General features: G+C 38.4%; 2 protein-coding genes across 7 annotated transcripts in view; one reads left to right on the top strand and one right to left on the bottom strand.

Moving 5' to 3' along the window:
* LOC143449047 (exportin-7-like) overlaps nt 1-15,757 on the bottom strand; it is a 38,181-nt gene extending 22,424 nt beyond the window's left edge. The window contains exons 1-18 of one of the 4 annotated variants that reach the window (XM_076949082.1): nt 15,548-15,757; nt 14,121-14,220; nt 13,964-14,054; nt 13,490-13,625; nt 12,920-13,028; nt 12,413-12,486; nt 12,177-12,321; nt 11,856-11,958; nt 11,558-11,651; nt 10,817-10,927; nt 10,644-10,725; nt 10,317-10,425; nt 9,825-10,039; nt 9,499-9,637; nt 8,718-8,920; nt 8,533-8,631; nt 8,083-8,219; nt 7,071-7,993 (exon numbers count right to left, since the gene is read on the bottom strand). In XM_076949082.1, coding sequence (XP_076805197.1) covers nt 7,870-7,993; nt 8,083-8,219; nt 8,533-8,631; nt 8,718-8,920; nt 9,499-9,637; nt 9,825-10,039; nt 10,317-10,425; nt 10,644-10,725; nt 10,817-10,927; nt 11,558-11,651; nt 11,856-11,958; nt 12,177-12,321; nt 12,413-12,486; nt 12,920-13,028; nt 13,490-13,625; nt 13,964-14,054; nt 14,121-14,192 — 2,043 coding nt within the window. In that variant the 5' untranslated portion in view covers nt 14,193-14,220; nt 15,548-15,757 and the 3' untranslated portion in view covers nt 7,071-7,869. Of the gene's footprint in view, nt 1-7,070; nt 7,994-8,082; nt 8,220-8,532; nt 8,632-8,717; nt 8,921-9,498; nt 9,638-9,824; nt 10,040-10,316; nt 10,426-10,643; nt 10,726-10,816; nt 10,928-11,557; nt 11,652-11,855; nt 11,959-12,176; nt 12,322-12,412; nt 12,487-12,919; nt 13,029-13,489; nt 13,626-13,963; nt 14,055-14,120; nt 14,221-15,547 lie in introns of those variants that run through there. The other 3 variants (XM_076949083.1, XM_076949084.1, XM_076949085.1) reach the window with 3 other exon arrangements.
* Nucleotides 1,304-27,497, top strand: part of LOC143449053 (microfibril-associated glycoprotein 4-like) — a 51,821-nt gene continuing 25,627 nt past the window's right edge. The window contains exons 1-4 of one of the 3 annotated variants that reach the window (XM_076949095.1): nt 1,304-1,856; nt 2,122-2,225; nt 3,126-3,222; nt 3,302-3,398. In XM_076949095.1, coding sequence (XP_076805210.1) covers nt 1,571-1,856; nt 2,122-2,225; nt 3,126-3,222; nt 3,302-3,398 — 584 coding nt within the window. In that variant the 5' untranslated portion in view covers nt 1,304-1,570. Of the gene's footprint in view, nt 1,857-2,121; nt 2,226-3,125; nt 3,223-3,301; nt 3,399-25,313; nt 25,732-26,049; nt 26,211-27,146; nt 27,244-27,323; nt 27,421-27,497 lie in introns of those variants that run through there. The other 2 variants (XM_076949094.1, XM_076949093.1) reach the window with 2 other exon arrangements.

The raw sequence follows: 27,497 nt of genomic DNA, 5'->3' as shown, positions 1-27,497 counted from the left end.
TTGTTCATATTTTGTTATAATTTATGAAACGACAAGTGGGTCACTGAAAACGCAGGTCAGTGGTTCGCCCTGCACTGTACCGTTTGTTTTGTTCACACGCAAGTCTCATTTGCTTGGGCCTAACTCCTAAGGTCGTCACTTTGATTTCATTCTCTCTCTTCGGTTGATTAGTTCGAGGTACCGCACGTTAAAACGGGAAGGGTGACTGACTTTGATAGGAAGGATTCGAGATGTGACTGGCTTAGGTAGAGACGTTTCCTTAGTTGTGGCTCCTGAACGAGTATTTTAGTTGACATCCCAGCGCGTAGTTAACTTTCTACTCGTTGTTCCCGTTTTACTAAATGGTGGGATTGACCGTGCGAGTCATTGCAGTAGTGACTCAAGAAAGCCCGGTTGTTGCGGCAGCTGTTACCTCGATAAGAACCTGACTGCGTACTACGGACATATCCGTTACACATGTAAAGTTTTACGCCATTTATTCGGACGTCGTCAGAGCTTTGAGCACACAAACAAGCGCTATAAACTCAATTTACTAAACCGGCTTATATTGTTTATGGGGAATTACCTAAGTCGAAACCAATATCAGCCGGAATACATTATTTCTTATACGTTTTAAGCGACCGAGCAAGTAACCTGAACGCACGCTTCATGTGCCCGTGAAATACCCACTAAGCATGCCGACCCTTGACGTCTCAAATAGGAATTTGCGTGTCGTGTAAACTTAAGTGATATGTTTCCACACTTTGTGTTTCTAATCCAAATGATTGAATCGAAATTGCATCGTTTAACAGGTGTTGGTGTTGTTAGCAAGCAATCAACCAATAAGATGTTCTGAAACAAATCATAGCACAGCCATAGAACAATTACCAGCAAAGACATATTCGTTGACTTGAGGAAATAATTTGCTACGTTGCTGAAAAAACATCTCGTAAAGAAATTGGCTGATGCTTTCTTTGCCAATATCACTGTAATACGAAACAATAAGCATTTCTTTATTTGACGTTCGAGTGGGTTTTTATAGCCAAGAAAAGCCAATAATGAAACCTGATAATAACAATCAAACTTATTTCTATCGTTTTCAAAGCAATTCAACTTTCCATAATGTTCGAAAATAACGTCACAATGAGTTGGATTGCGTCATATCAGCTTGTGATGATGCAGAACCGGAGCCAGACTATGATTGGATAAGCAATCTTGCGTCACAAGCAAAGTTGTTGGAAATGTGTTTTATGAATATTCCCGGAAAACAATCAAGTTATTACGTCAATGGACCTGTTTTGAGCATGACCCGAAAATAAAACAGGTAATTTTCGCAATTTTCTCACATTTCTTGACGTAAAACTTTCTCACTTCCTTTCTTTCTTTTTACTGCTTTTGTGTTCACGAACAACATAGTTTTGGTCGAGATAAGGCGCCATGATGACGTGATCTTCGAATTTGACGACCTTATTTCCGAGAACTTTTTACGTCATCTTGGAAGCCACGAACTTCAACAGACGGCTATATACAGGGCAGCGATTTTGTGGGATTTCATATCGTCAACTTCAACGGAAGATCTTCATAGTCAACCATGAGAGGAGTGACTCTTCTGCTATCATTGGCTTGTTACGTCATGATGACCTACTCGCAACAATGTCGTCAGGTCCTTACCACTGTCTGTAACGATGACGTCGTCAATTCAAGCATGCAGAAAGGAGACAAAGGTGATGTCGGCAGATCCGGAAAATCCGGAAGTCCGGGAGCTCAGGGGGATCCAGGAGCCAAAGGAGAACCCGGAGGAGTTGGACAGAAGGGGATGCAAGGAGAATCGTGTGCTCTGGGGTCGCTAGTAACCGACCTAGCCTCAAGAGTGGCAAGTAAGTTGATTTCTGATCATAGATTAATCATTTTAACCATCGTCAATTTTCATGCAAGCTTAAAGAACTCCGCAATAAACCAACCAAAATATGTAAACTACAGAAATTTTACGATCTACGTGTAACCCCTTATATAGGACTCATGCGCTATGGTCTATGTTTGTTGTCTTGTTTAATTGTTTGTTTATTGCTTAATACGATCGAGTTTTACCTGGAACCTTGTTGGATAAGTTCAATCTTGTTTACAACAAAAAATTGTTTCCAGAAATCGAAGAGCTTGTTCCACTTTCGTCCTGTGCTACGTCATCAAGTAACGGTACTCGCATTTTGACGAGTGGTGTTAAAGTTTACTGCGAGGATGGATGGACGGTGAGTAAAATGCTTTCCAAAGTTATAAGTGGAATAGCTTAATAATTATATTGAACTTACAGTAGTATTGAAAGGTATAAAAGTATATATAGAAGTATATACACTTACTGTGTAGTATTGAAGCGATAGTTATGAAGTTGTGTGGACTTCAAGGCGGCAAGGCGTTGTGTACTATTCATTTGCATTGTAGCAAGAATGTAAGAAAACACAAACGACAATGAATTTGTTTCCACACGCATTCGCGCTTTTTTAAATTTGCTATTTTCCACTTTTCTGAAACTTAATTTCCAAAACGTTGAATGAAGTTTGTTTGCCAACTTGTGGTTGATTCGAAAACGCTTACTGACAAACTCAAACAATTGGATTGAAAACTGTTTAATATAACCGTGTATTTGTAAGTTTAATGCAACTATCCGCAACAATGGAACAATGATAACTATCCAATCATGAACCCACGTTGGGTCACATGCCACGATGCATAAAAATGACTGTACGCTAATAATTACTGTGTTGCAAGCCAACATTAATGTTGTGTCTAATTCGCTTCGTCTATGCAACATGCGAAACAATTGCATTGAGCTGCATAAGTCGCTTGCAGTGAAAACGGGCGAAATTCAACCAGCGCCACGTTAACCTGATTTATTTCACCCAAATCACCTGCAGCAAACAGCTACCTGTAAAATGAGTTTAAACTTTTCTTAATTTCAAATTTTTAGCAAAAATATGAACATGCCACTGGAATAACAGATCCAACTTGACAAGATATATCTTGCGTAGTGTGAGCTAAGTGTAAATATTGCCGTACTTCTTGTATTATGACGTAATAAACTGAAGATTATTTAAACATATAAATTAAACGTATTACACTTGTGCTAAAATGTGAAATAAAATTACTAACAGATTTTTCAAAGAAGAATTGACGGAAGTGTTAGTTTCGAGCGACGATGGGACGACTACGCAAACGGTTTTGGCCAGATTGATAGAGAATTTTGGCTTGGTAAGAGGAAGTTTGTTCAACTTAAACGCATTTTATTTTGATGTTTTTTGTTCTATTATTCGTGCTTCATTACTTACAGGACTCGACAACATCCACGAGATGACGCGTGGAGGAGGATGCAGACTCAAAATAGAGCTGTGGGATTTCGATGGAAACCAACGTCACGCCGATTATAGGTCATAAAACGATTGTTGTGACATAAATAACGAAGATGTTAAAAATCTTACATTTATTCATCAACGTGAAACTTTGTTGAGTAAATTACAACTTAACTGTCTGGATCCGAATCCTTTAAAGCAAGTTGTTGTTTAAAGCAAAACTTAAAGATACAAATTTAACTTACAAATAACGAAACAAACCTTGAAAAGTTTGTAGTAAGACAAACTCTGAGTCATGCGACATTTTTACGTCATAATACCCGGTGCAAATTTGGCACCACGCCGTCATTCAATTATACGTTCCACGTGTATATATTCGCGTTGTTTTTACTAGGGCTGGGAATTTAGCTGATTGTCTTTAGCCGTTAGCCACCATAGTCGCTAATTGTCATGTCACGTTGTCAATCGCATACAAAACTGCTATATTATTGATAAATGTGATGAAAAGTGTTATATTAGCAACTTATGTTATGCTAGCCCACAAAGTTGGTATTCCAGCATTAAAATGATTAACAGAGTAACTCATTTCCTTTAATTAATGAAATACCAAAAATTTTGTTCCCAATTCTTTCCTACTTCTTCGCTTTCGGTTAATGGCGGACAAAATCTTTAGTGGCCAAGAGCTCGTATGCGCTAGCGGCTAATATTTGCCGGCCAAATTGAACCAGCCCTAGTTTTTACAAGACGTTTGTTAATGAACCGATACATACAAAGCCGTATTGACGATATAAACGATGTTTTGTTATAAACAGCAGACCAGCATACATACGAGTGAATTATATGAACCCAAATATGTAAGTAGAGGTCGCTTAATACAGGGACCATTCTATTTCGGTCCTAAACGTGAAGCCACGTACCCATAGACCTGGATCGACACGATTAGCCAACAAAGGACCAACAAACTTGTTTTAGTAAATTGCGCATAAACTGCTTGTTTTATGCCAAGTTTATCAATCAACGCTGACGTCACAGGAAAGTAAAGTGTGTTACAGTTTGACACCATGTCACACAGCATAAAGCAAGCACGCAAAAGACATGTGTTACGTAAAACGCAGATGTTTAGCCAGGTCAGTAGCTCCTTTCACGACGAACCCCAGTGAAAGAGTCACACCTAAGTGTTGGTGAGAACTTATATTTAAAAACTGCACACAACAGATGCATCGACTTAACGCTAAAATTAGAAGAGAAAAAAATCACTGTAAAAGCATGGAGTAGAGACAACGCCCTGTCACCAACACTCACTAACCGAACTGCCCCATGTACTCTGAACATTTTAGGGAGAAACTGGACGGGGAATTTGTAATTGGCGGGAGAAGCGGCGGCACCACTGCAGTGGCACCACTGGTGCGCGCAACAAATGCGACAAGAACACATTTCAACATTGTTAAACCCAATACTGTAAAAATTAAAGCAAACACGACACCTACCGGCGGCAAAATAAACCAATCATAATAACACAAAGCTCCAAGACAACAAATACAAACACAAAAAAGCAATTTTATATTCACAAAACAAACCCTTTTAAGTACAGAGAAGAAATAAAATCAAGAAGCAAACCAACCAATCGATAAACTAAATAACACAAATGCGCAAACGATAACCTAAGTCCCAAACGGTGCCAAAATCCAAAATAGTGCTCAAACACAGACTAGATATAGTAACAAGAATAAATATAGGTAAAGTCAAATTTGTTACATATCCAGCAACGCAGGTAGAAACACGCAGAAAAGAACATAATAGTCCTAAGGTTTGACATGTGACGACCACGAAATCAACAAGATAGCGCCCAAATGCAACCACTCAGCGTCGAGGTTGAAAGATCATGGATGCGAATGAAAAATTAAATGGCCTTAACGCTTAACCTTTGCTCATATTATACGTATAGTTTTAACAAAACCACTCGAAATAAATCTACGTTTATCATTTCAAGAATAAACCTTTTGAACCGTTAAAGTAAAAAACCTTTTTGCCCCAAAGCAACTGGCCAGTGGTATTTCTCGGTTTGTGGAGGGCGAGGTGAGTTATGGCGCCACTTACGTTTGGGGGCCTCAAAATTAGGAGAGACGCAGCAATTTATGCTAGTAAGTCTGAGGACATGATCCTCCGAAATTTTGAATTTACATGTCGTAGAACGCGTAAAAATTTTGCTTTCTTTTAAAAAACAAACTGCTCAACATTTTCTTGTTTTTTTCTTCTCAGTTTTCTTTTCAGACACAACTGCTCTCGTCTTGGCATGATGTTTTAAATCACGTGACCGTTTAAGCATCAACTTATATGAAAGTAATTTTATAACAGGAGGGGACAAGTTTACACAGAATTTCGATTTACACAACTTTCTATTTACAGTTCATACAACTAATTAGCATGAACCAATGAATGACTCCTGTCCTGAAAAACTGCAAATAGTTAACAGTAATATTCGTATTCAAAGTTTGTTCGTTTAGAGCGCGTATACTCAAACATGGGGTGTCTCTCGGAGGAGGGCACGAGGCGACTGCCTTGCTCGCCTGACCCTAAAGCTACTACTGCAACTGACATGGAGTTACATTCTTATGCAAGTAAAATCGCTTGCAAACAAATGCGTTTTAATGTTTATGACGGTATTGCATATCCAATCATATCCTGAATTCACAACAGGTCTGTACAAATCAGCCCAGGACCAGTTATCTGACAACAGATCTACGATTGAAAAATCTATCTCTGTAATAAATCGCACTGTCTTCAAGTTCCAGTATGGAATTGGAACTATTATGCCATAGAAATTTAATAAACATGTCCTTAGAAATGTTACTGCGGTTGGAATTGTTTATCTGCAAAAAAGTTTTAAACAATTTAACTCGGATTCATCGACACTGCCTTCAGCTTCGAGGCTATGAAACTACTTACTGTGTTTGTTACAAACGCAAGAACACTGCATAAAATAGCTAAGAACAGAGAAGGATGGAGAAGGTCATGCAGTGAAAAGGATGTCACATTATTTCGGAAGTCTGGATCAGGCAAGGAGCTTACAGAAAAAAGAAGCACATTGGGGGATTCACCAGAAAGTAGAAGGAAATGGATTTCGTTCATTTTATTATTTGTCTTCAACGTGTGGAAAGAAAAAATTGTGCTGACGCAGGCAATATCATCGTAAATATAGAACTTTTTTACATGTTGTTAATACACCAGCGATAAGCATATTCACATAACAAGGAAGTAAGTAAGTTGCTGCTGTTCTGTATGCGCTTGCACTGGTGCGCGATCAATAAGTTTTGTAACGCTGCAAAAAATTAAAAACTAAAAATAAACCAACACCGAATGATTTTAAAGTGATTTGGAGTGAACATATGCGCTATGAGTTGACTTTGCCCAGTTTTTCCTTCCAGTATTAATTTCTCCCAGACTAATTCCACCACTAAAATTTCCGCCATTGATAAACACATTGTTTAACAATATGACGTCATTGCTATGTTATCAAACGTTTAACTTGTTAAGGCATTAATCTAATCTGGTTCAAACTTCTCCTCTTTTATTACCAGTTAAAACGTCATATCCTCCAGTGTTTGATTGACAGACGTTGACTTGTTTTAAACATATACGAAGAGTTTAAAACGTTCAGTTTGGATTCAAGCGAATCTTCCGGTGTTTCGTTCCCTTCCTCAGCACAGCACTGGACGATTAAATCTGGCATGGCAGGAGCTGGCATGACATTTCAAAATCGTTTATTAAAGTTATGAAGTGGACATTTGTGGCCATAAAGTCATAAACGGTAAATATGAAACAAAATAATTAAAGTAAACATATTCTTTACTTGTGAAATAAACGTTTTCATATAACTTGCTGCATTGGCCTTGTTCGACATTTTAACATAATTATTTCTTTTAATTTCTGTTTCATATGATTCTGAGCAAAATATACCAAAACCAGACGCATATACTTTCAAATGTGACAGTTTTAAGTAATTAGTACTGCACTCGGAGATGGGTGATTGTGTTTACATGAAACTAAACTTTTTTTCAAGCAGTTCCAAAGTAAACAAATTTCCACTCTGCGGCAAGACCAAGAAAATTCGTGCAAAATGTCGCCGAATTTCAAGCTCTGCACTCACGTGAACATCAGACGAAGTGAAACAAGCAGCCTAAGCTACTGTACGGACCACAGCAAGTTGTATAAAGCAACAAACAAACCATTAATTATGTCGTTGTATTTGAAAAGAACGCGTTTTCACGGTCGTTATTGTCCGGCACATTATTTAACTCGCTGTAGAACAAGCACCATTCAGCACAGATTATTGCAAAGGAAATCAGCGGAAAACTGACGAATCAAATGATTTTTAGCCGCGAAAATGATTGCTCAATAATGACAGGTAATTGCGGTGAGATGTCACTTGCGATATTTCAAACTCAAATTTTAACCGAATGAAAGCGTCGTTAATATGCGCGATAAACGACGACAAAACAGTGGAAAGTCACAGTTTAGTGCATAGCGAATTACGTCACAGAAGCGCTTGTCACGTCATCATATTTGAACTGTTCGCGGTTAAATCGAGTCCGGCTCCAGTGTTTTGACCTGAACTTGCTGCTTTGATCATATCGTTCACCTCTCGTCGAAACATGGAAAGATTTTGCGTAAATCTGAAAAACCAGGTTAAACCGACAATTATTCTACCAGCAAATGCAACCACATGCTCATGTCAAGCTTAAAGAAGCAACGCAAATGGAACCTGTCACGTGTCTTGGAATGAAGATTCTTATCGACGCAAAACATCAATTGGTTAAAACAATTCGACACCGACTCGAGATTCAACCGCCCGTGTTCGACCCCGGGCTCGCAGAGTGTCTTCTGCAGCGTCGGCATGTGCTGTGGAAAGGAAGTTATCCTCGTAAGTTTAAGGTGGAAATTTTACCAGAGGCAAACATGCCAAGTACGCTCCTGGTTAACTACGTTGTTAAATGTAGTCTAGCATTTAAAAATGTTTTGCGCCAGAACTGTAGAAAATGCCTCGATGTAGCAACGGCTTAGTAGTTCTTGCACTAACAACAACATAACTCAACAATTTGCTACGAATTAGATTTTTTTGTCCCATTTTAGGAAAACTTTCATGGACTTGGCCGAGAGTCGCAATCTCAACAAGTGGTTTATGGGCAGCAGAACGCCACCACGCGTCCAGTACCTCTTCGTTGAGCAGGATAAGACCCAACAAAGGCCTGGACATGCTCCACTGGTTCCGGCAATCTTCAAACATAATTGTGTGAAGCACGGTCGACAACGCCTGAAACATATGACAGTTATTATTTTAACAACTACAATAACGTTCTGGAACCGACAAATATTCTGTTAAAGTTGAAGCCACGTCACCGTTTGTAATATGTCCGGCCTGTCAATCATCATTTGAAGAAAGTGTTGCTCGCGTTGGCGGTCCACTTCATTATGTCGCCGCTTGAGGGATACGGCAGACGTGATGTCGCCGTTAGAGAGCGCTGGAGCCCGGCTGCCGATGCGAAAGAGATAAGTGACCAAGTGGTCCAAGGTATTGCAACAGCAAGTGCATATCACAGTGTCTGAAAGCAAGCATCATATTTTATAAGCCCGACCTACGTCAGCTGCTGAAGTATGGGTCTTTCTGCCGTGTGGGTCAGCGCTATCTTATAGTGATGTAGTGAATGGAGTGATTGTTACGTCATTGTAAAGGAATTGTTACTTAACAAAGAATGTACTTGGCAAGTTTTCAAATGGTCGCCTACTGTAGTTACAGTGAAAAACGCATATTTTAGAAAAACCGTTTTCTGGCATTTACTTAATTATTTTGGATATCTCAGTCGGATTGCCCAAAAATACGTCACATCCCGTTAGCCATAATAACTAAGAAAAATTTTATCAAGAAATTCGAACCAGTCGTAATTGAAAACTAAGGAAAAACAAATAATGGAAGTTGAAGTTGATCACGAAGCTAAATGACCAGCTGAACCCAAAAGAAATAGCTACACGTTAAAAGTATGGCAAGACCAAGACCAACAGCAAAGTCTTTCAAAAAATGTTTTCATGATCTCTTTCAAACATGTTTTGTGTTTTGTTTTCATATTTTCGCTGGCTTATAAATAAACAAACACATCAACACATAAGTAACCAGGCCACCTACCCAGGCCAGTAAGTCCATCAGTGAGAGTCTTCAATAAGTGATATACGACTGATGGAGGCAGCCCACTAACGAAGTTCATGTGATCCTGCATTGCAACTTCAAGCAGTGAGTAGTACGACGAACTCAACTTAGGGTAGTCCTGGTATAAAAGGGTAAAAATATTTCAATGCATTGTAAACTTTCAGGTGTTTAATCCTGTTTGTTTGATTATGTACATTACAGCTCAGGGAATGTGCAAAAAGTTTAACTCAAACTTAACCCCAACCCATAAATACAGACACACCCAGGTCATTAAACCTTATAGAAGACAGTTGTTGTACGCTTACTAGAAAATGTGAGCTGTCAGTTGACATTGCGAGCTTCACAAATACATTGAGAGCATCTTCCAATGTAGGGTCGTTGTAGAGTTGAAAAACACCAAAGTTGACCAAACCGGCACAAAGCGCGTTCTTGAGCAAGCGGAAACAAAGCGACATCCCTTTCAAACGATGTGAAAATACTTGATCTTTTGGTGGCTCCCCCATTGCGAGAATACGATTACCTGCCAGATGAAAGTTGGCCGCATTAACACTGAATTCTGTAACTTACCTGTGAAATTTTCTTTGAAATTAGCAAACAAATTTATCTTCAAGACCACTTGGTACACAAATTTGCAAGCTTACTCGGCAATAGAAACGCATCAATTCCAACTCCCACCCTTCTGAGTTTTTAACAATTTCAAACCTGACCGTAATTCTTAGAATTGTCGCGATACCAAACTTACACACCTGAAATCAAATCATTTTAAACTTCCCAAATGGTGATCACACTTGACCTACCATATCCACAGACAAGCTTGCTGGCTTCCTTGAATAACAATATTCCATTCGGGGAGGCGACGTCAAAGTCCAAACGTTGTCCTCGCTTCAAAACCAACTCAGCAAAAAGCTGTTTAAAGATGAAGATGTCAAGCACATTGCCACGAATTTATTGATGGAGATTGGACATGCAGTTGGGGATAACACAAACAAATAAAGACGGACAATGGGATACACAACTGGAAAGCTATGCATTGCACTTGACAATAACAAAAAACATTTTTTGCTTTAATATTTGCACGAAACAAAGATCACTTGAGGGCGCTAAGCAGCGGATTTTCTACCGACCTTCAAAACTGGGGTTGTCACATCCGGGTCATGTGACCACAGTTCAATCGATTTTTGAAGAATATCGGTGAAAGCCGGATATCTAGAAATAAAAAATTAAACCAAATAAACCACTAAATACAATTCCATCCCATTAACTTATCACATAGACATCTCATACCGCTGTCACTCACATGATATCAAATAGCATCATGTACGAGCTTTTCGTGTTGAAAGCATAAGCGAGTCCCCGACAGTCCCTTGTTACCCCGAGAAGTGTGCGGACAGCGTGAGACGACATTGTCCTGGAATTAACAAATGTTTGTTGTTTAGAATAATCTGCACAAAAATGTGTTAGTATGATGTTGGAATTTTTATCCTCGCTACGGAGAAACTCTTCACAACACTTCAGCAATGATTTCTCACAGCCACAGCATAAGTCGTCGCTTATCTGTACAATTTTCAATCTGACAAATAATTTTATATGGTCTTGCACAAATTTGTAGGAGTATATATCACATATATACCAGGACCTTTAGACAAGAGACATTATATCAACGCCTGGGATCACTGCAACGGCAATTTTAAATACCTCGATGTCCACCACACCACCAAGTGGACAGCAATGATAATGACGGGACCTGAATCTTTCTGGCACAACATTATCCCAATAAACTAAAGTTCCAATTATACCAAATGGTGAAAATTTAAAAGCCCGCAACAACTTAAAAGAGAAGTCTGTATAATTTTGGGCTAAAAAGCACAAGTACCAGAAGCCATTGTCAAAAAAATTCTTATTCCACCATTTTGTCACATTTTATTTCATATGTATTATATACATTTGGGATTGTTTTCAGTTGGATAGTACAAATGTGGTAATGTTCTTTACAGAAAGTGCTATTCCGGAAAGTGTTGTAGACATTATGATGACTCACGCATTACTTGACGCGTTTTGTAACAACTGCTGCAATGAGTGAAAGGTCGTCGTCATGGGAACCATGAATCGAGTGAGTTTCTCTTCATCTTCACCTTGAAAATGAAAATACTTGAGTGAAACCAGATGCAAATATGAAAAGGAAGATGTAAAATTAGAAAAAACAACACAAAATCTACCGCACAAGTGCAAGTTAGATAAGTTAACCATTTTAAACGGTTCTTTTTCCAGTATCTAAACACGTTTTGGATTAAATTTGGATAAAACTGGATGATTATTTGATTATTTTCATAACCTACCCAAATCAACAAGAAGCAACCTCCCAAGGGAAGTGTAGAAAGTTGTCCGACATCGAAGATCAGAGATTTTTGAATCGACATTCAAGAAAGGAAAATGAGAGCTCTGCAAATTAAAAATCTTGTGCTCAGTTGAAATAAACACTACAAGTCACCAAAGCAAGTGTGGATATGTGCCATTAGTAAAGTGGCGCCATGTACATTAACATGCTTAGAACAGCACCAATCTTCATTTTGTTACCCTTTGGCTTGTAAGTAAGTAAGCAATTATAAGCCAAAGCTGTAAATGAAGGAACCCAAATTTTATCAAGGTATTCGATTTACCGGGTCATTTTCCAACAGGAAGCGAATTGTTCCTAATTTCACGAGTTTTCTCACAGAACTGAATCCAATTGATAAATCACCGAGAAGACGAAGCGTTCCCGTCAAAATCTGCTCATTGTTGCTCCAATATTTCAAGTTGGTTATACTGCAACAGGTAGTTGGTGAATGCATACAAAAAACATAGACAACGCATTACACAAGCATGGCTAGGTAATACGAGGACAACTTATACTCACATTTTTGAAACAAAGATGCCTAAAATGGCCGATTCATCTGTAAGATTCAATACTTCGCCTAACCTTTTGTATACCTTTGCAGATGTAACACAAAAATAGACATCAAATATCTTTGAAATAAGCTAATGGATTGATTAAATTATATCAGCTTTGTCAGAAGACATTGATCTGACAGGCTTTGATTTTTTTCAATTTGAATGCACGGAGGTAAAATCAGAATTTTCTTTGATTTTAAACGTGAGATCTGTGTTAGTAGAATTTTTTGAATTGGAAGAAAAAATTGGAATTAATGTTTTTACAATATGATACGTAGAATGTCGATGTGGTAAACAACAAAAAAAAGCAACATGCTGTTGCTGTAAATGTGTCGTATGCTGTGAAAACATTTGGGCACAAAACACATGTTCCACAACATGAGTTACGTAACTTTTTCATCTGATTGGTTATTCAAGACGGAATAACGTGAAACCTTAAACTTGGTTCCTGCAATATTTTGAGAACTTTTACCTTTGACGTTTTTTGCACCTGGTCACCGGCATAAATCTTTCGAAATTGATCGAAAAATGAAAGGAAAGCAAGTTCTACTGTCACGTAACCTTTCCCTGATGGAAGTCGTCTGCAAATAAAAATTTCAGCTGAAACTTTCTCTGCATGAAGAATTAGTTGAGTTAAAATGATTTAACACCAGACATTTCTACACCTGCGCATGTCTATGATTTATCAAACAGAAAATACAATCCCCACATCATGGTAACAGGCATACTGAATTATTTAATAAACATCTGAAGACAAAATAACTGTTGTGATGTTGTATACCAGTGGTTCCAAACCTTTTCCTAAAAATCCCTATCTGCAAAAATACCTTTCAAGTGGAAGCCCAATTTCATAATTGTTACCTAATGCAGTAGGCTACAAAGCAAAACAAATGGACTTAAACTCAAGGGCCACTTTCGTCGACCATAGGTTGGGAACCACTGATCTATATTGATCTTCATGTTTTGATATCTATGCTGGTCTTTAGGTCATTTTATCCCTTTATGACCAACATGTCCAGATATCGCCACTTAAGACACGTACCTGTCGGTTACATCCATCAACCGAAGAACTCTGATGACAAGTTCCCTGTCCATCGAGTCATGGTCATCTGTCGCTGCGAATGACACCCTCCCACCAATAACAGCTCCGACCAAATGTATGACCCACGCCAATTTACCTGAAAATTTTACGTGTTACAAAACACAAGAAGAAACAATCTGGACTTCCAACCATCAAGCTATTTTATTCTGTACATAGATAAACCTGGCTGGATAGTTGGATGTATAGACGATACACAACGTACATTACTACATTACCACATCGCTATATGCTGTTAACTGTGAGAACAGTTTGTCAAATTAAACATGTTGGTTTGAATGGCCAGTAGATAAATAATTGTTTGCGAGAAGTGTGTCGTTGCACAGTGAGTGTCAAATTAACCTTAGCCCTTTGTGTAAGGAGCAACTTATATCACACATATCGCAACCCCAGCAGAAATATGGCATATTTAACAACCTAATTGTATGGTGAGTTGCTGGTTGTCCATGTTGGTGTGGAGATATTCGTCCAGATGTGAAGCGGTCTCATCAAAGGTTCGGACAAGAAGCTGGAAAAAGATATTTTTACAAGCATAGCAAACTTCTACACACACACTTTTGTCACTTTCACTCACTTGGCAGGTGGTCGTATAATCGCACCTCGCTATCGATGAAACTTGTTCGAGTTGTTGCTTCACGAACGACATGTCTTCTAAAGGATTTTCTAAGCTGTCTCTGGAAAAGTATCGCATATTGCAAACTGCAAAAGTATCGAATATTCGCAGATTTTAACTTATAGAACTTCGCTCACTGTATTTCATTTCTGCAGACATGCAACACAGTACTACGCTTGTGGGTAGTTACTGTGGCTTGTGCTGAACTAGAGGTTTTTAACTTGTCAATAGTTGAGAGTGATATCATGAATTATCATTATGACGTCATACCGCATATCGGCAGTACAGACGAATTTGGTTAATTGCATAATCCGTTTTATCGCATAATGATTGTAAGTCCCAAACCATAGCTAATCATTTGTTAAGAAAATACTTTGGGTTATCGCATATCGGTTTATTGCGTAATCTGGTTAATGGAATGGAAATATAAGTTATTTATTCGATTAACCGAAACCTTAATCGCCAGATTCAAGTGACAGAAACAATTGTTGTAAATTTTGAATACGCAATGTGACAATAATGATTATGCAATGTAATTTTTGTGTGAATATGAAAATGGGCAGGTTGTCTTTCCATTTACGGGTTAGCAAAGCATATCTAGCAAAAGTCTAAGGAAATGTCGCAGTCGAAATTGCCGGCATATTTTAGCCGTAGGCAGGCCCAGGGCTCTGCAAAAACTTCTACTGCAGGTAGAATTAGACCGGGAAGATTATTGCAATCAGCCTATGGTGAACATTTCATTGCTTAATGACTGCAAATAACCTCACCAGCGAGAGCGCGCGACTAGCGCACGTCATGGAAAGGAGTTAAAGAGAAAAACTAGGTAGGAACAGAGAACTCGGCATTATTGTGAGGTTGAAAATCAGTGCGTTCTCTAACACAAGCGTTGGAAATCGGGTCCACCACGTGAAAGGGAATGACGTTTTTTGATAAGCATTTAGGAAAAAACTTCTAAACGTGACTTTGGTGATATTTTCGCACTTTCTTTAAAGCGTTGTTAAGTGATCTGCAAATCACCATTTGTCAAACTCAATGTAAACAAAAAAAGATAACCATACAAAGTGGGGTGTCTAGACACCAGTCCTAGATTCGCCACTGCTTATAATTATCAATTTTTCTTTACTTTGCCGAATCACAAAGTCGCAAGTCAAAACCACAAAAGGTATTTTACATCAAATACAACAGAATTAAACAAATTTAGCAACTGGCATAAGTAAGAGCTTTTTTTATTAGTTGCTCAGTTTGATATAGTCGTGATAATGTAGCACACAAGCTGTAGGCTTTGGCAACCACGCTCTAGACTGTTAAGTATTCCTAAAACACTTAACGTTAAATCATAATTACAGCAGGTGCAAATGCATAAGCAATCAACAAAACACAAACTTCACCTTTTCCATTTTCTCTTTGCTTGCTTGCTGGTCAGACACAACCTGAACAGCTAAATTAAGATCCTTTACAATCTCCTGTGGGGTCTTGCTATGATTTGACATTTTGAATAATTCCAAATAAACAGTCTGACTGTGCAGTATATGTATTGAGCACAACGAGAGCTAATGTTGTATTTAAATCAATATATTTAAAGCAGGACTTATGACGTTAAACCTGAAAGACAACATTATTTAACAAAAACAGATTTGAAACATATGTACATGCTTTATGTTTCTTATCTTCATATCGACACATTGTTGTACGGCTGTATCTTTCAATGTTAGTTTTTTTAACAACAGCATGTCTAAAATTTTTTAGACATCTGGTCGAGATAAAATAACTTTGGCATATGCCATTGTTTTACATTTTAATTTATTTACGTATAAATGTACCACATGGCATTAGAGGGAAACGTTGGCTATCATTGAAAGCAAAGAAATACATGGCACGTGAGGAGAAGGAAAGAAACAAAAAACGAGAGCAAAGAGAGGAGGAGAGGAAGACAAAAAATCTTCTCTCCAAACCACTTTCAAAACAGGGTTCAGATATCACTTTGTCCTCAAATCACTGGAAAGCGAGTGTGAAAAGCAGAAGTTTAACCTCGTTGTAGAATGGCCGAACAAGAAGTACGTTCACAAACAATCAATGGACGGGAAAAAGCGGCAAAGCTCTGAGAACTTGTAACGTGCAATGTATAAATTACTGTGGTCCTACAATGATAGTGGTTAGCACGGCAACAAAACCCATAATGTGTTTAGGCTTATATCATAATAAACAAAACTTATAAGTACCAAGCTAGGCCTAGTGTTTGCACAAGTTCCGACGAGTCTAGTACACAAATGTACAATCACAGGATGCCTTTGCTATGTACTAGACCCGTTTCGACTATGTGATGCATTTGTGTAATAAACCCCAAGAGCATTTGTATAATTGATACTGAGCTTACATTTGTATATTTGATTGAACGATTGCAAAAATCTGATGCAAAGATGATAGTCTGCCATAAGATACAAGTCTACCATACATTTTGATGACTTTGTCGTCAGTCTATGGAATCAATAAAACTAGGCTAACATATTTCCATTTTGTTGTTTTCCTTGAAATTGTCATCGAAATTGGACCGAACGAGTCACCGAACGAGTCAACACGCTCATTTGTCAATGCCTTAAAGAAGCTGGGCAACATGGCCTACAGGGGAGAAAACCAAGACACCATAAAGAACAAAATACTTTACTTGGCATTGCTACGTGGCCTGAAGAGCCACCAATCGTCAGAAGCTTTATCCGCAAATTTGGCAATAGGCAGGAATTTCTTCGCTGCCAGCAGACAGGCCATTGCATTTGATGATTGCATAAAGGAATATTCGCGGGATGAATTGACGGTCAACACACATCCACGTCTGGAACAAAGCAGTCATAAAGAAGTGATAAATCTGGTTGAAAACGAAATTGCCGGGGCACAAAGCAGAACCAGAAATTTCAATAAAGTGTCCGGTGTCAAGTGACCTCACAGGGTGACGCCCAGTTCACGGCGAAAAGAAGGAAGGATTCCTTGGCGCAAAATATAATTTGCACCATTCAGGGTACGGAGCCGGCAGACAGGTGGTGGCTGGTCAAAAGCGTTTCAAATTTTCCCGAGGGCGGGAATGACAGCGGGAAGGGGTGAGATGTTATTTGAGGAATGTCCAATTGGCATGATGTGGTTTATTTCATGACGACTCGTGTAAGCTTGGTTTCGCGATGTGAAGTCAATTTGAACAAATATTTCGGTTGCGTATTCCAATAAATACGTTTAAGTATGAAGGAAACACTTTTTTACGAATTGCCAAAAGAAAAACTGATTTTTGATTAATTGAGGGTACGGCGCCGGCAGACAGGTGGTGGCTGGTCAAAAGCGTTTCAGAGATAATAACTGGCTCACTGATCAATAAAAGAAAGAGATCAAACTGGATCATTTCTTCGGACTGTTGCCAGCCTTAGGTTGCTTATTGATAGCATTATACAACTGCAAAATCTATACAATACTGACTGAGCGGTGCCACGCTTATGTAGCGGTGAGAGTCAATAACGGCACGCCTGATGATTAAAAAGAAAACGCAATTGTTCGGAATATGTGAGTTAGAGAAATTAGTTTTCCCGAGTGCGGGAAAAGAGGAGATGTCACGAGAATATCTTTACGCACTTGTTTTAAGAAGCACTGCATTTTAATGTTATATAATCCAATTTTTAAGGCACTTGTTTGCGGTGTAGTTTGTTATTGTTTAGTAATATTTTATCGTTGTGGCACTTGTGACCTATTTTATCGTTTTTAGGAAATTGTAGTTGTAGACAAACGTACACGTTTTTCTTTGTTCCCTACAAATCTTCCCCGAAGCATGTCACGCTACCCGCGAATCCTTTTTCTCGTTGATTAATGAATGTGGATGGTACGATGGTTTGGTGACCAAGAGTTGATTCAGTCTACATTTGGTTTTAATACAAGAAAGACGTTTGTTTTTATTAAAGGATTGCATAAAAGATAGGAGAGCATAAATCGGCTAATCGACTAGCCATAAAATCGGGACGTTTCCTGGCCAAGGAAAATCTTCGTTACACTCCTACTAAATGATCTTCAGTTGAATTCTCAGAAAGGTTTTCAACCCTTCGCCTAAGAAATGGACAGTAAATGAGACCGACCAAATTTTGTCTTATTGCCTTAAACATAAGGGAAACAATAGACCTTGGCTGCAGTGAAATCGGAAATAGAGCAATCCAATCTCCTGATGATGGAGCACACTGAGGAATGCATCCCAGCCTCCGACTAACAAAGTATCAATTACGTGTAAGTTAGTATAGTTATATATCGCCTACTCGCCTACTCGCCTACTCGCCTACAAACCACAGCGTAATCAATTATACTTATGTAGTGAGATTAGAAATTGCGGGCAGAATAACCTGGGGGGTTGTCTCGGGGGGAGTTGTGGGTAAAGACGTAAACCGTGTACGTATGCAAAAAACATATAAAAAACAATAAAAAGAGTCACAAGCAATGTTCCCTCTAAGCTGCGCGCGTGCGCAAATGCGCACTGCTGTCACGGTCTTCGCGCACAGAAAAACTGTGCTGCGCACAAGAAAAAAATCCAGCCTGAATTGAAAATAAACGCATAATAATGGCCACAGTGCGCACTGCGCACGTCTGATGTTGCTCACAGTCACAGTGGACCAAGGGACTGCTCAGGGAGTTAGTGTGCTTGCTCACACTTGTGAAAAATTAGAGGGAACATTGGTCACAAGTAACATATTGATGAATTACTTATACTAAACACGCAGTCACACATTGTGTGAAAGAATGGCGGCAACAATACCGGCAGAATACATCTTAATATACATTTAAAAACACATCGTAGAATACATCTAACTATAAACCTAAAAAGATATCAAAGTGCAGTGCTACATTAACACGCCTGTCAGCATGGTTAATATACAAAGATATAACAAACGTGAAATTTGGTGACAATACCACTGCGATGAGCGAACCAAGACCTTCATCGACGGTTTCGAGAGATGAAGAAACAGACACTCTTCAATCAGGCGGTGAGCAAAAAAGACTATGCGACCATATTGAGAGCTTCGCAATCGACCCAAGCCCGGTAGAAGCGAATTGACAGGCATCGCTGTCTCAGCGATCACAGCGTATGCGAAAGCAGACACAGCGCTACGCGGACGTCGAGTAAGACCCAAGAGTGCCTTATTGCAAGTCGTGGGGATTGAAACGCGCTATTTGGAGCATTAGCGAAGGCATGACGAAAAGTTCGACTGTGATGATATATTGTGTTTTCGATGCTGCTAGCTCGTTTCTGTTTGTTTGTTCTTTTAACAAATTTTATTGCGTTTTTAGGTTTATGTTTTTTTACATGTGTTTCAGCCTTCGGCAAAATTGTATATTTAAGAAGAGTTTGTTTTGCACCACACACATTTTTAATACTTCCCGTCTTGGCGTCAACTGTCGCTACCTTTCTAAGAGTCAGATTGCTGATTGGTTTGGAGAGACTGACAGAGAAGGAGGAGAGCGATCTGGATATAGTTATTCGTGCTGTCGGTTGATTGTTTTAGGACAGTCGTGTGACCGTGGCCCGAGCATGAGTGTATGTTGACTTGTTCCATTTAACTGTTAGTTTTTATCGTTATACTGTTATTAATGTTTTCATTAAATCGGTTTTAATCTTCGTGGTGACACGACCCGCCGTTATAGTGATAATGAACCTGGCTTTTAATTTACTTTTATGGTAACAAACGCTTATTGTTTTAGAGTACGTGTATACACAAACAGGGAGGCTGTAGAATGGGGACCAGAGGCGAACACCTCGGTCGCTTCACCCAAAAGCCACTACTGCCTATAACAGGTTGTTGATTTAGTGTTTTCTGCATTGAAAATTTCATGCCCAATCTCTTTAAATAGGATAACGACCCCTTATACTTAAATACCGGGTTTCAAGCAAGTAGGCCACCACAGATCTCATAAGTTTTATTTTTATTTGAAAGTGTCAAATTGGCATGATGTGGTTTATTTCATGGCGACTCGTGTAAGCTTGGTTTCGCGATGTAAACTCAAATTGAACAAATATTTCGGTTGCGTATTCCAATAAATACGTTTAAGTATGAAGGAAACACTTTTTTACGAATTGCCAAAAGAAAAACTGATTTTTGATTAATTGAGATTTGGTTCTTGGACCTTCATTCAATTCACAATCCAAATTTTTAAGCACTAGTTTGCGTTGTAGTTTGTTATTGTGTAGTAATAGTTTACCGTTTTGGCCCTTTTTATCTTTTTTAGGAAATTGTAGTTGTAGATGCACAATTGCACATACACGTTTTTCTTTGTTCCCTACAAATCTTCCCCGAAGCATGTCATATATCTGTTTTCCTTTTTCTCGTTGATTAATGATGATGGATGGTACGATGGTTTGGTGACCAAGAGTTGATTCAGTCTACATTTGGTTTTAGTACAAGAAAGACGTTTGTTTTTATTAAAGGATTGCATAAAAGATAGGAGAGCATAAATCGGCTAATCGACTAGCCCTAAAATCGGGACGTTTCCTAGCCAAGGAAAATCTTCGTTACACTCCTACTGAATGATCTTCAGTTGAATTCTCAGAAAGGTTTTCAACCCTTCGCCCAAGAAATAGACAGCAAGTCAAGTGAAACCAACAAAATTCTGTCTTATTGTCTTGAACATAAAGGAAGCAGCATACCATGGCTGCAGTAGCCTAAAATCGGAGACAGAGCATTCCAATCTTCTGAAGATGGAACACACTCAGGAATTCATCCCGGCCTCCGACTAACAAAGGATCAATTACGTGCAAGTTAGTGTATTTATATATCGCCTATAAGCTTACCATATTATTCTATGTGATTTCTTCAACGATTTGAAAGTAGCTGTTTATCTGCACAAGCTGCCTCTCCATCTATTACTAAATTGAAGTTGTCAAAGTTTAACCACAAATCAGTAAGCATCCAGCATGTGCATGATTATTTTGCACTTTGAGACTGATTGCTATATGATAAAAAATCTGAAATTAAAATAGACTATAAGATAAATTTCGTGTAATAATTACGGATAGGTTTTTGGTCCAGATCGGAGTTTACAGATCTGGTCATTTGATTGAAAAATGATCCTGAAACACCTTTCGATCCATCGGTTTCAGATAAAAAGATTTTCCACAACACCACCACCTATAACGACAACGTCATAACTTCTCTTTCTGATTCATAGTTGTCGATGTGCCTGACAAAGAAGATTTCATCATGTAGCGAGTAGCAACGTTATCACATCTATACAAAGATCATCATCAGTGTGCAATTGTGCTGTACAATCTAGGTGTCGACACCAACGCCCAATATTGTTACAATATATATGACCACAAGAAACCGGGCTTTCGTCTGGGATGAGGTTTCTTTTACGGTGTGTTTTATTTTCCCATCCACTGATGTACAGCATTGGACCTATAAAAGATTAGCAATCTGTTGCTTGAACATATCGCCTGCTCGTCTGCTTTAATCTGGATAACCTGGCTAGGTGGAACTTTCAGCTGCTGTATTTCTGTGTTTCGTGGCCATGCTAGTTGTCATCAGCAAGTTGACACCATGATTATTTTCCTGCAAATTTTAAGCCTTCTAGGCTTTGTCACTTTTTCCGTGCATTAGCGCATGTTAATATCTTGCACTGTTTGTTCGTCCCCACCGCGCCAATGACAAAAAATAAAATGATTGATTGAATGTTAACTCCTCATGCTATGTACAGTAGAAATCTGCTTATTGTTTATTTATAAAACTATAAATACAAGTGTTCATGGACTTAATAAGCTGTATATGATTAACAATGATGATGTAAGCCAGACCTGGCTCTTCTGGTCGGTTTCGGACTTAAGTTTGAAAAAAATGAGTGTCTAATTTTGCTCACACTTTACCACATTTGTAATCACACGTTCAAGTTCGTGTCGAAAAATATAATGTTAACCTTAAGAATGCCAAACTTTATCCTGCTTCTTATTTTACCACATTTATAATCACACTTCCTGCACACGAACGTGCATACAAGCATGGTTTTAAATAAGAGCAAAAATCGTTAATTGGGAAAAAGATGACAACAAAAGATGACTTTGATAATTTGGCGCTTCGAAAAATTTTAAGCAGATAGGCGATGACACTTGAACGTCGACTACGAGATCGGTTTTCATTCCTACCGTGTGAACGGAACCTTCAGATACAATACGTTATGAACTGTTGGACATTACTCCGGGCAGGATGACACTCGACAAAGATTGGAAGGGATGCGTCATTTCCCTTTCCGGACTGGCCAGATGCAGGTAGGCCTGACATAATTTGCCAAACTTTCGCACCTGGCACTTACTGCTGAACCCGGTACAGTGTCTTTGAAAGCTTGTTGTTCATTGCTGATGCACCTCAATGTAGCTATCGAAGTCCTACATCTTTCACGTCCAGTGTTTTAAATCTCCAATGATGTAATATTTGTCGGCAAGGCAAGGCTGGCCATCGCAATGGGAACAGACGATGCTGAGATCGGTTCAGGGAAACCACCATCAAAGCTTAATTGTCATCGCATCGGGTGGTTCTACTTCACCGCTGCCAGTCTCATAAACACAAATGACAATGTCAGTGGCAGAGTCGCCAAGAAAAGGAGCAATAATGCTGCCACCGTCTCCGATGTAATCTTTGCACTCACAATGATTTGTTTCCTCTTCACCGCTGCCAGTCTCATTAACCACGATGCTGAGATGGTTCAGGCAAATCACCATCAATATGAAAGATCGTATAATTCGGCTGCAGTTCCATTCATGGAAAACAAAAGAACTTAACTTTAAAACAACAATTTGCAACGAAAACTACTTCAAAGGAACAAAGTGAAAATTGATGATTAGTCTGCGATCGTGTTTGGAAAGTTTTTTGGTAAAATGAATAGAAATATGATGCGATCCTAAAACCTTACAAAACCTTTAATTATTATAGCAGCAAAATAAGTAAACCTTATACACTTTTGACCATCGGAACTATGAACGACGAAAGAAAGGTTTAAGCAGTCTCAAAAATATGCCAAATGTAAAACAGTAGTTTTACTTTAATTAAAGCTAGTAGGGTTCAAAGTACAGGCCGATAACACACAAAAAGTGACTGGCAAACAAGCAAACGTTTGCTTTTAAAAAATCGCGAAATTTCGAAGAGAAGAATAACTTTGTAAATTTTGATGGTTTCAGTCATGAATTACTGAGCATGCGGTCGTCCAAGTCATGTGATTTTTATAATAACACCCTGCGGCAAGTAGTAGTGATCAATGCTGGCATACTAGTAAGTAAGTCTCCACAAATCTACATGAAATGAACTTAGGTAATCGGTGAAACGCCTGCGATTAACATGGCCTTGGTAGGTAGGTAGCCACGATGTGGCTTCGAAAATAATGTCGCCTGTAAAAAATCCTAAAACTGTCGGATAATCACAACAATTAAAAAAAACTTACAAATGTTCTAAAATAATTTAGTATATATATCATTTATAGTCGCTAATTCTAATACTTTACCACAAGCTTGTTAAAAGCACAACAACTGCAATAAAAACATGGTTTAATTAAAATGACCAGTTTCGAACATAATTTTGTCCTGCGCCGGTGAAATGTTGAAATAAATATGTGAAATTCAAATGATCGATTGTATATAAAGGCTTCATTCAGATGTAGTCCCAAAAGATAAAGTTTGAGGCAAGTAATTGATAATTGTTGTGCAAAGTAACACAATGGATACGATGCAACAAATTTCCAAACAATGGTGCAAAATGCTGAGTCGCCAAATAAAAGATTAAAAGCTCGTTCAAAAAAAAGTGGGATGACCTGTTCTGGGAAATTACTGAAAGAAAAGAGGCGACACTTTCAGAAGCCAGTAAAATGGGAGGCAACGTGATCTTCAAATATATTTAATTGAACATTGCTCTGACGAAAGTAAAGTATGTAAAACGCATGGTATCATATCAATAAAGCTAATTAGCTAAATGGTTTAATGATAACATGGAAATCCGAGAACAAACTCATCGTAGGTAAAACAAAACCAAGAAATCAAGTGATACCACGATGATGATATCATCAGGTAATCTGAGAATTATCAGCAGAGAAAAAATGCGTTGCCTCAAGCAATTAACTTCTCTTATGCGTAGCTGGTTGTTGTGCAAACTTTATGTGATCTCCAGATCGGAAAGTGCGTGTTCGATAAAGTTGCTATTACCTGAAAGGTTCAAACCGAGAAGCGATTTATAACTGTTTCTAGCTGTTAAACTTGCTTACCTGGCAGTCGGTTCCATTAATGGCTATGATATTAAGTTACTTATAACACATTTACAATATATAACAACATGTGCTAAAAGCTTATCTTTGGTGAGACGACTCATGTAGGCTACCTCCATGCTTAAAAACGTTCATTGTTGACTGTGATTTTGCACTGAATTTGTGAGTGTTTTTATAACCCAGGCCCCAGAGTACAATGAAATAATACAATGACAACAGAAAAGAAATGCAAGTTCAGTGAAGCCGCTTAATCTTGTCGACATTTGGTATAACTTGTGCGGACCAATAAAGAGATGAATATGGGTCGAACACAATCAATACATACCAGGTCATGCATGCACATTACCACAGTTGGACTACAAAAATTCATGATGGAATCCATGACAAACTAGTGCATTAACAAATTGAGTTCGAAGTAGGATACTGCATATATCCATGTTGCCTATATGAAAGTAAAAAATTATTTGATCAAATTAAAACACTTTTCAAACATTGAGGAAATAATAATAAAATGCCGATAATAATAAATCATGCTAATTGTCACTTTAGAAAATGTTCTGGGAAAAGGTTGGTTTGGGTTGAACTATTGCATACCTCATATGCGGCGTCATGTGTTCTGTTACTGACGCAAATGCGGTGCATGTGGTAAAGTAAAAAATTTAATCTTTTGTCGTCATCGCTTGCCGTGAAAATATTTCAGTCAAAAACAAGCATCTTGTGACGTCAATTGTCTTATTAAAAAGTTCTCCGGCACAAAAATTAGATGTTTATCGTCACTTTCTCACGTTTTTGACGTACATGCTTTCTTAATGCTTACGCTTCTTTTTAAATGCTTGAGCTTTGATTGTGTTTGTGCGAAACATGTTTTCGTCAAGAAAGGAATTTCGATATTTCGTAGAAAAAGTTTTGAAGATTTGATACCAAGTTTCCAAGCCTATATGACGTCAACGTAGAAGCGAAGTTGGTTATATAATGAGCAGCGATTTGGTGGGATTTCATTTCATCAACTTCAACGGAAGATCTTCATAGTCAACCATGAGAGGAGTGACTTTTCTGTTATCATTGGCTTGTTACGTCATCATGACCTACTCGCAACAATGTCGTCAAGTCCTTACCACTGTCTGTGATGATGACGTCGTCAACTCAAGCATGCACAAAGGAGACAAAGGTGATGTCGGCAGATCCGGAAAATCCGGGAGTCCGGGAGCTCAAGGAGATCCAGGAGCCAAAGGAGAACCCGGAGGAGTTGGACAGAAGGGGATGCAAGGAGAATCGTGCGCTCTGGGGTCCCTAGGAACCGACATAGTCACCAGACTGACAAGTAAGTTGATTTCTGATCATAGATCAATTATTTTAATCATCGTCAATTTTCATGCGAGCATAAAGAACTCCGCAATAAAACTCAAGTGTTAATCGATTATTATTGCGACTTTGTTATTATAAAAGCATCTGGCAAACCAAAATATGTAAACTACAGAAACTTTACAATCTACGCGCAACCACTTATACAGATCTCATACGCTATGGTCTATGCTTGTTGTCTTGTTTAATTTTATCTTTATTGCTAATTACGAGCAAGTATTGCCTGGAAACTTGCTGGAAAAGTTCAATCTTGTTTACAACAAAAATTCGTTTCCAGAAATCGAGGAGCTCCTTACACCTCCCAGTACCACGACCATGGTTGCTACCACAGTTGCCACAACAACATCATCTAGTATTACGTCATGTGCTACGTCATCAAGCAACGGTCCGCACACATTGATGAGTGGTGTTGAAGTTTACTGCGAGGATGGATGGACGGTGAGTAAAAGATTTTCCAAAGTGGAATAGATTACAAATTATATTGAACTTACAGTAGTATTGAAAGGTATAAACGTATACATAAAAGTATATACACTTACTGTGTAGTATTGAAGCGATAGTTATCAAGTTGTGTGGAGTTCAAGGTGGCAATGCGTTGTGTGCTATTCATTTGCATTGTAGCAAGAATGTAAGAAAACACAAGCGACAATGAATTTGTTTTCACACGCATTCGCGCTTTTTTAAATGTTCTTTTTTCTACTTTTCTGAAACTTAATTCCCAAAACGTTGAATGAAGGTTGTTTTCCAACTTGTGGTTGATTCGAAAACGCTTACCGACAAACTCAAACAATTGGGTTGAAAACCGTTTAATATAACCGTGTATTTGTAAGTTTAATGCAACTATCCGCAACAATGGAATAATGATTGCTGTGTGAGTGTTAGTCGTGTGCGATTGTGCAGAGACGATCATAAGCCTACATTGGGTCACATACCACGATGCATAAAATGGCTGTACGCTAATAATTACTCTGTTGCATGCCAACATTACTGTTTTGTCTAACTCGCTTCGTTTATGCAGCATGCGGAACAATTGCATTGAACTGCATAAGTCGCTTGCAGTGAAAACGAGCGAAATTCAACCAGCGCCACCTAAACCCGCCACGTAAATCTGTTTTATTTCACCCAAATCACCTGCAGCAAGCAGCTACCTATAATTTGAGTTTAAACTTTTCTTAACTTGAAGTTTTTAGCAAAAATATAAACATGCTACTGGAATAAGAGATCCAACTTCACAAGATATATCTTGCGTATTGTGAGCGAAGTGTAAATATTGCCGTACTTCTTGTATTATGACGTAATAAACTGAACATTATTTAAACGTATAAATTAAACGTATTACACTTGTGCTAAAATGTAAAATCAAATTACTAACAGATTTTTCAAAGAAGAAGTGACGGAAGTGTTGATTTCGGGCGACGATGGGACGATTACGCGAACGGTTTTGGCCAGATTGATGGGGAATTTTGGCTTGGTAAGAGGAAGTTTGTTCAACTTAAACGCATTTTATTTTGATGTTTTTTGTTCTTATTATTCGTGCTTCATTACTTACAGGACTCGACAACATCCACGAGATGACGCGTGGAGGAGGATGCAGACTCAAGATAGAGCTGTGGGATTTCGATGGAAACCAAGCTCACGCCGATTATAGGTCATAAGACGATTGTTGTAACATAAATAACGAAGATGTTAAAAATCTTACATTTATTAATCAACATAAAACTTTGT

The sequence above is a fragment of the Clavelina lepadiformis genome, chromosome 3 (assembly GCF_947623445.1).
Source record: "Clavelina lepadiformis chromosome 3, kaClaLepa1.1, whole genome shotgun sequence".
In the NCBI taxonomy this organism is placed as follows: Eukaryota; Metazoa; Chordata; class Ascidiacea; order Aplousobranchia; family Clavelinidae; genus Clavelina; species Clavelina lepadiformis.
Note: the sequence above shows the minus strand (reverse complement) of the source record. Positions and strands in the feature narration are given on the sequence as shown.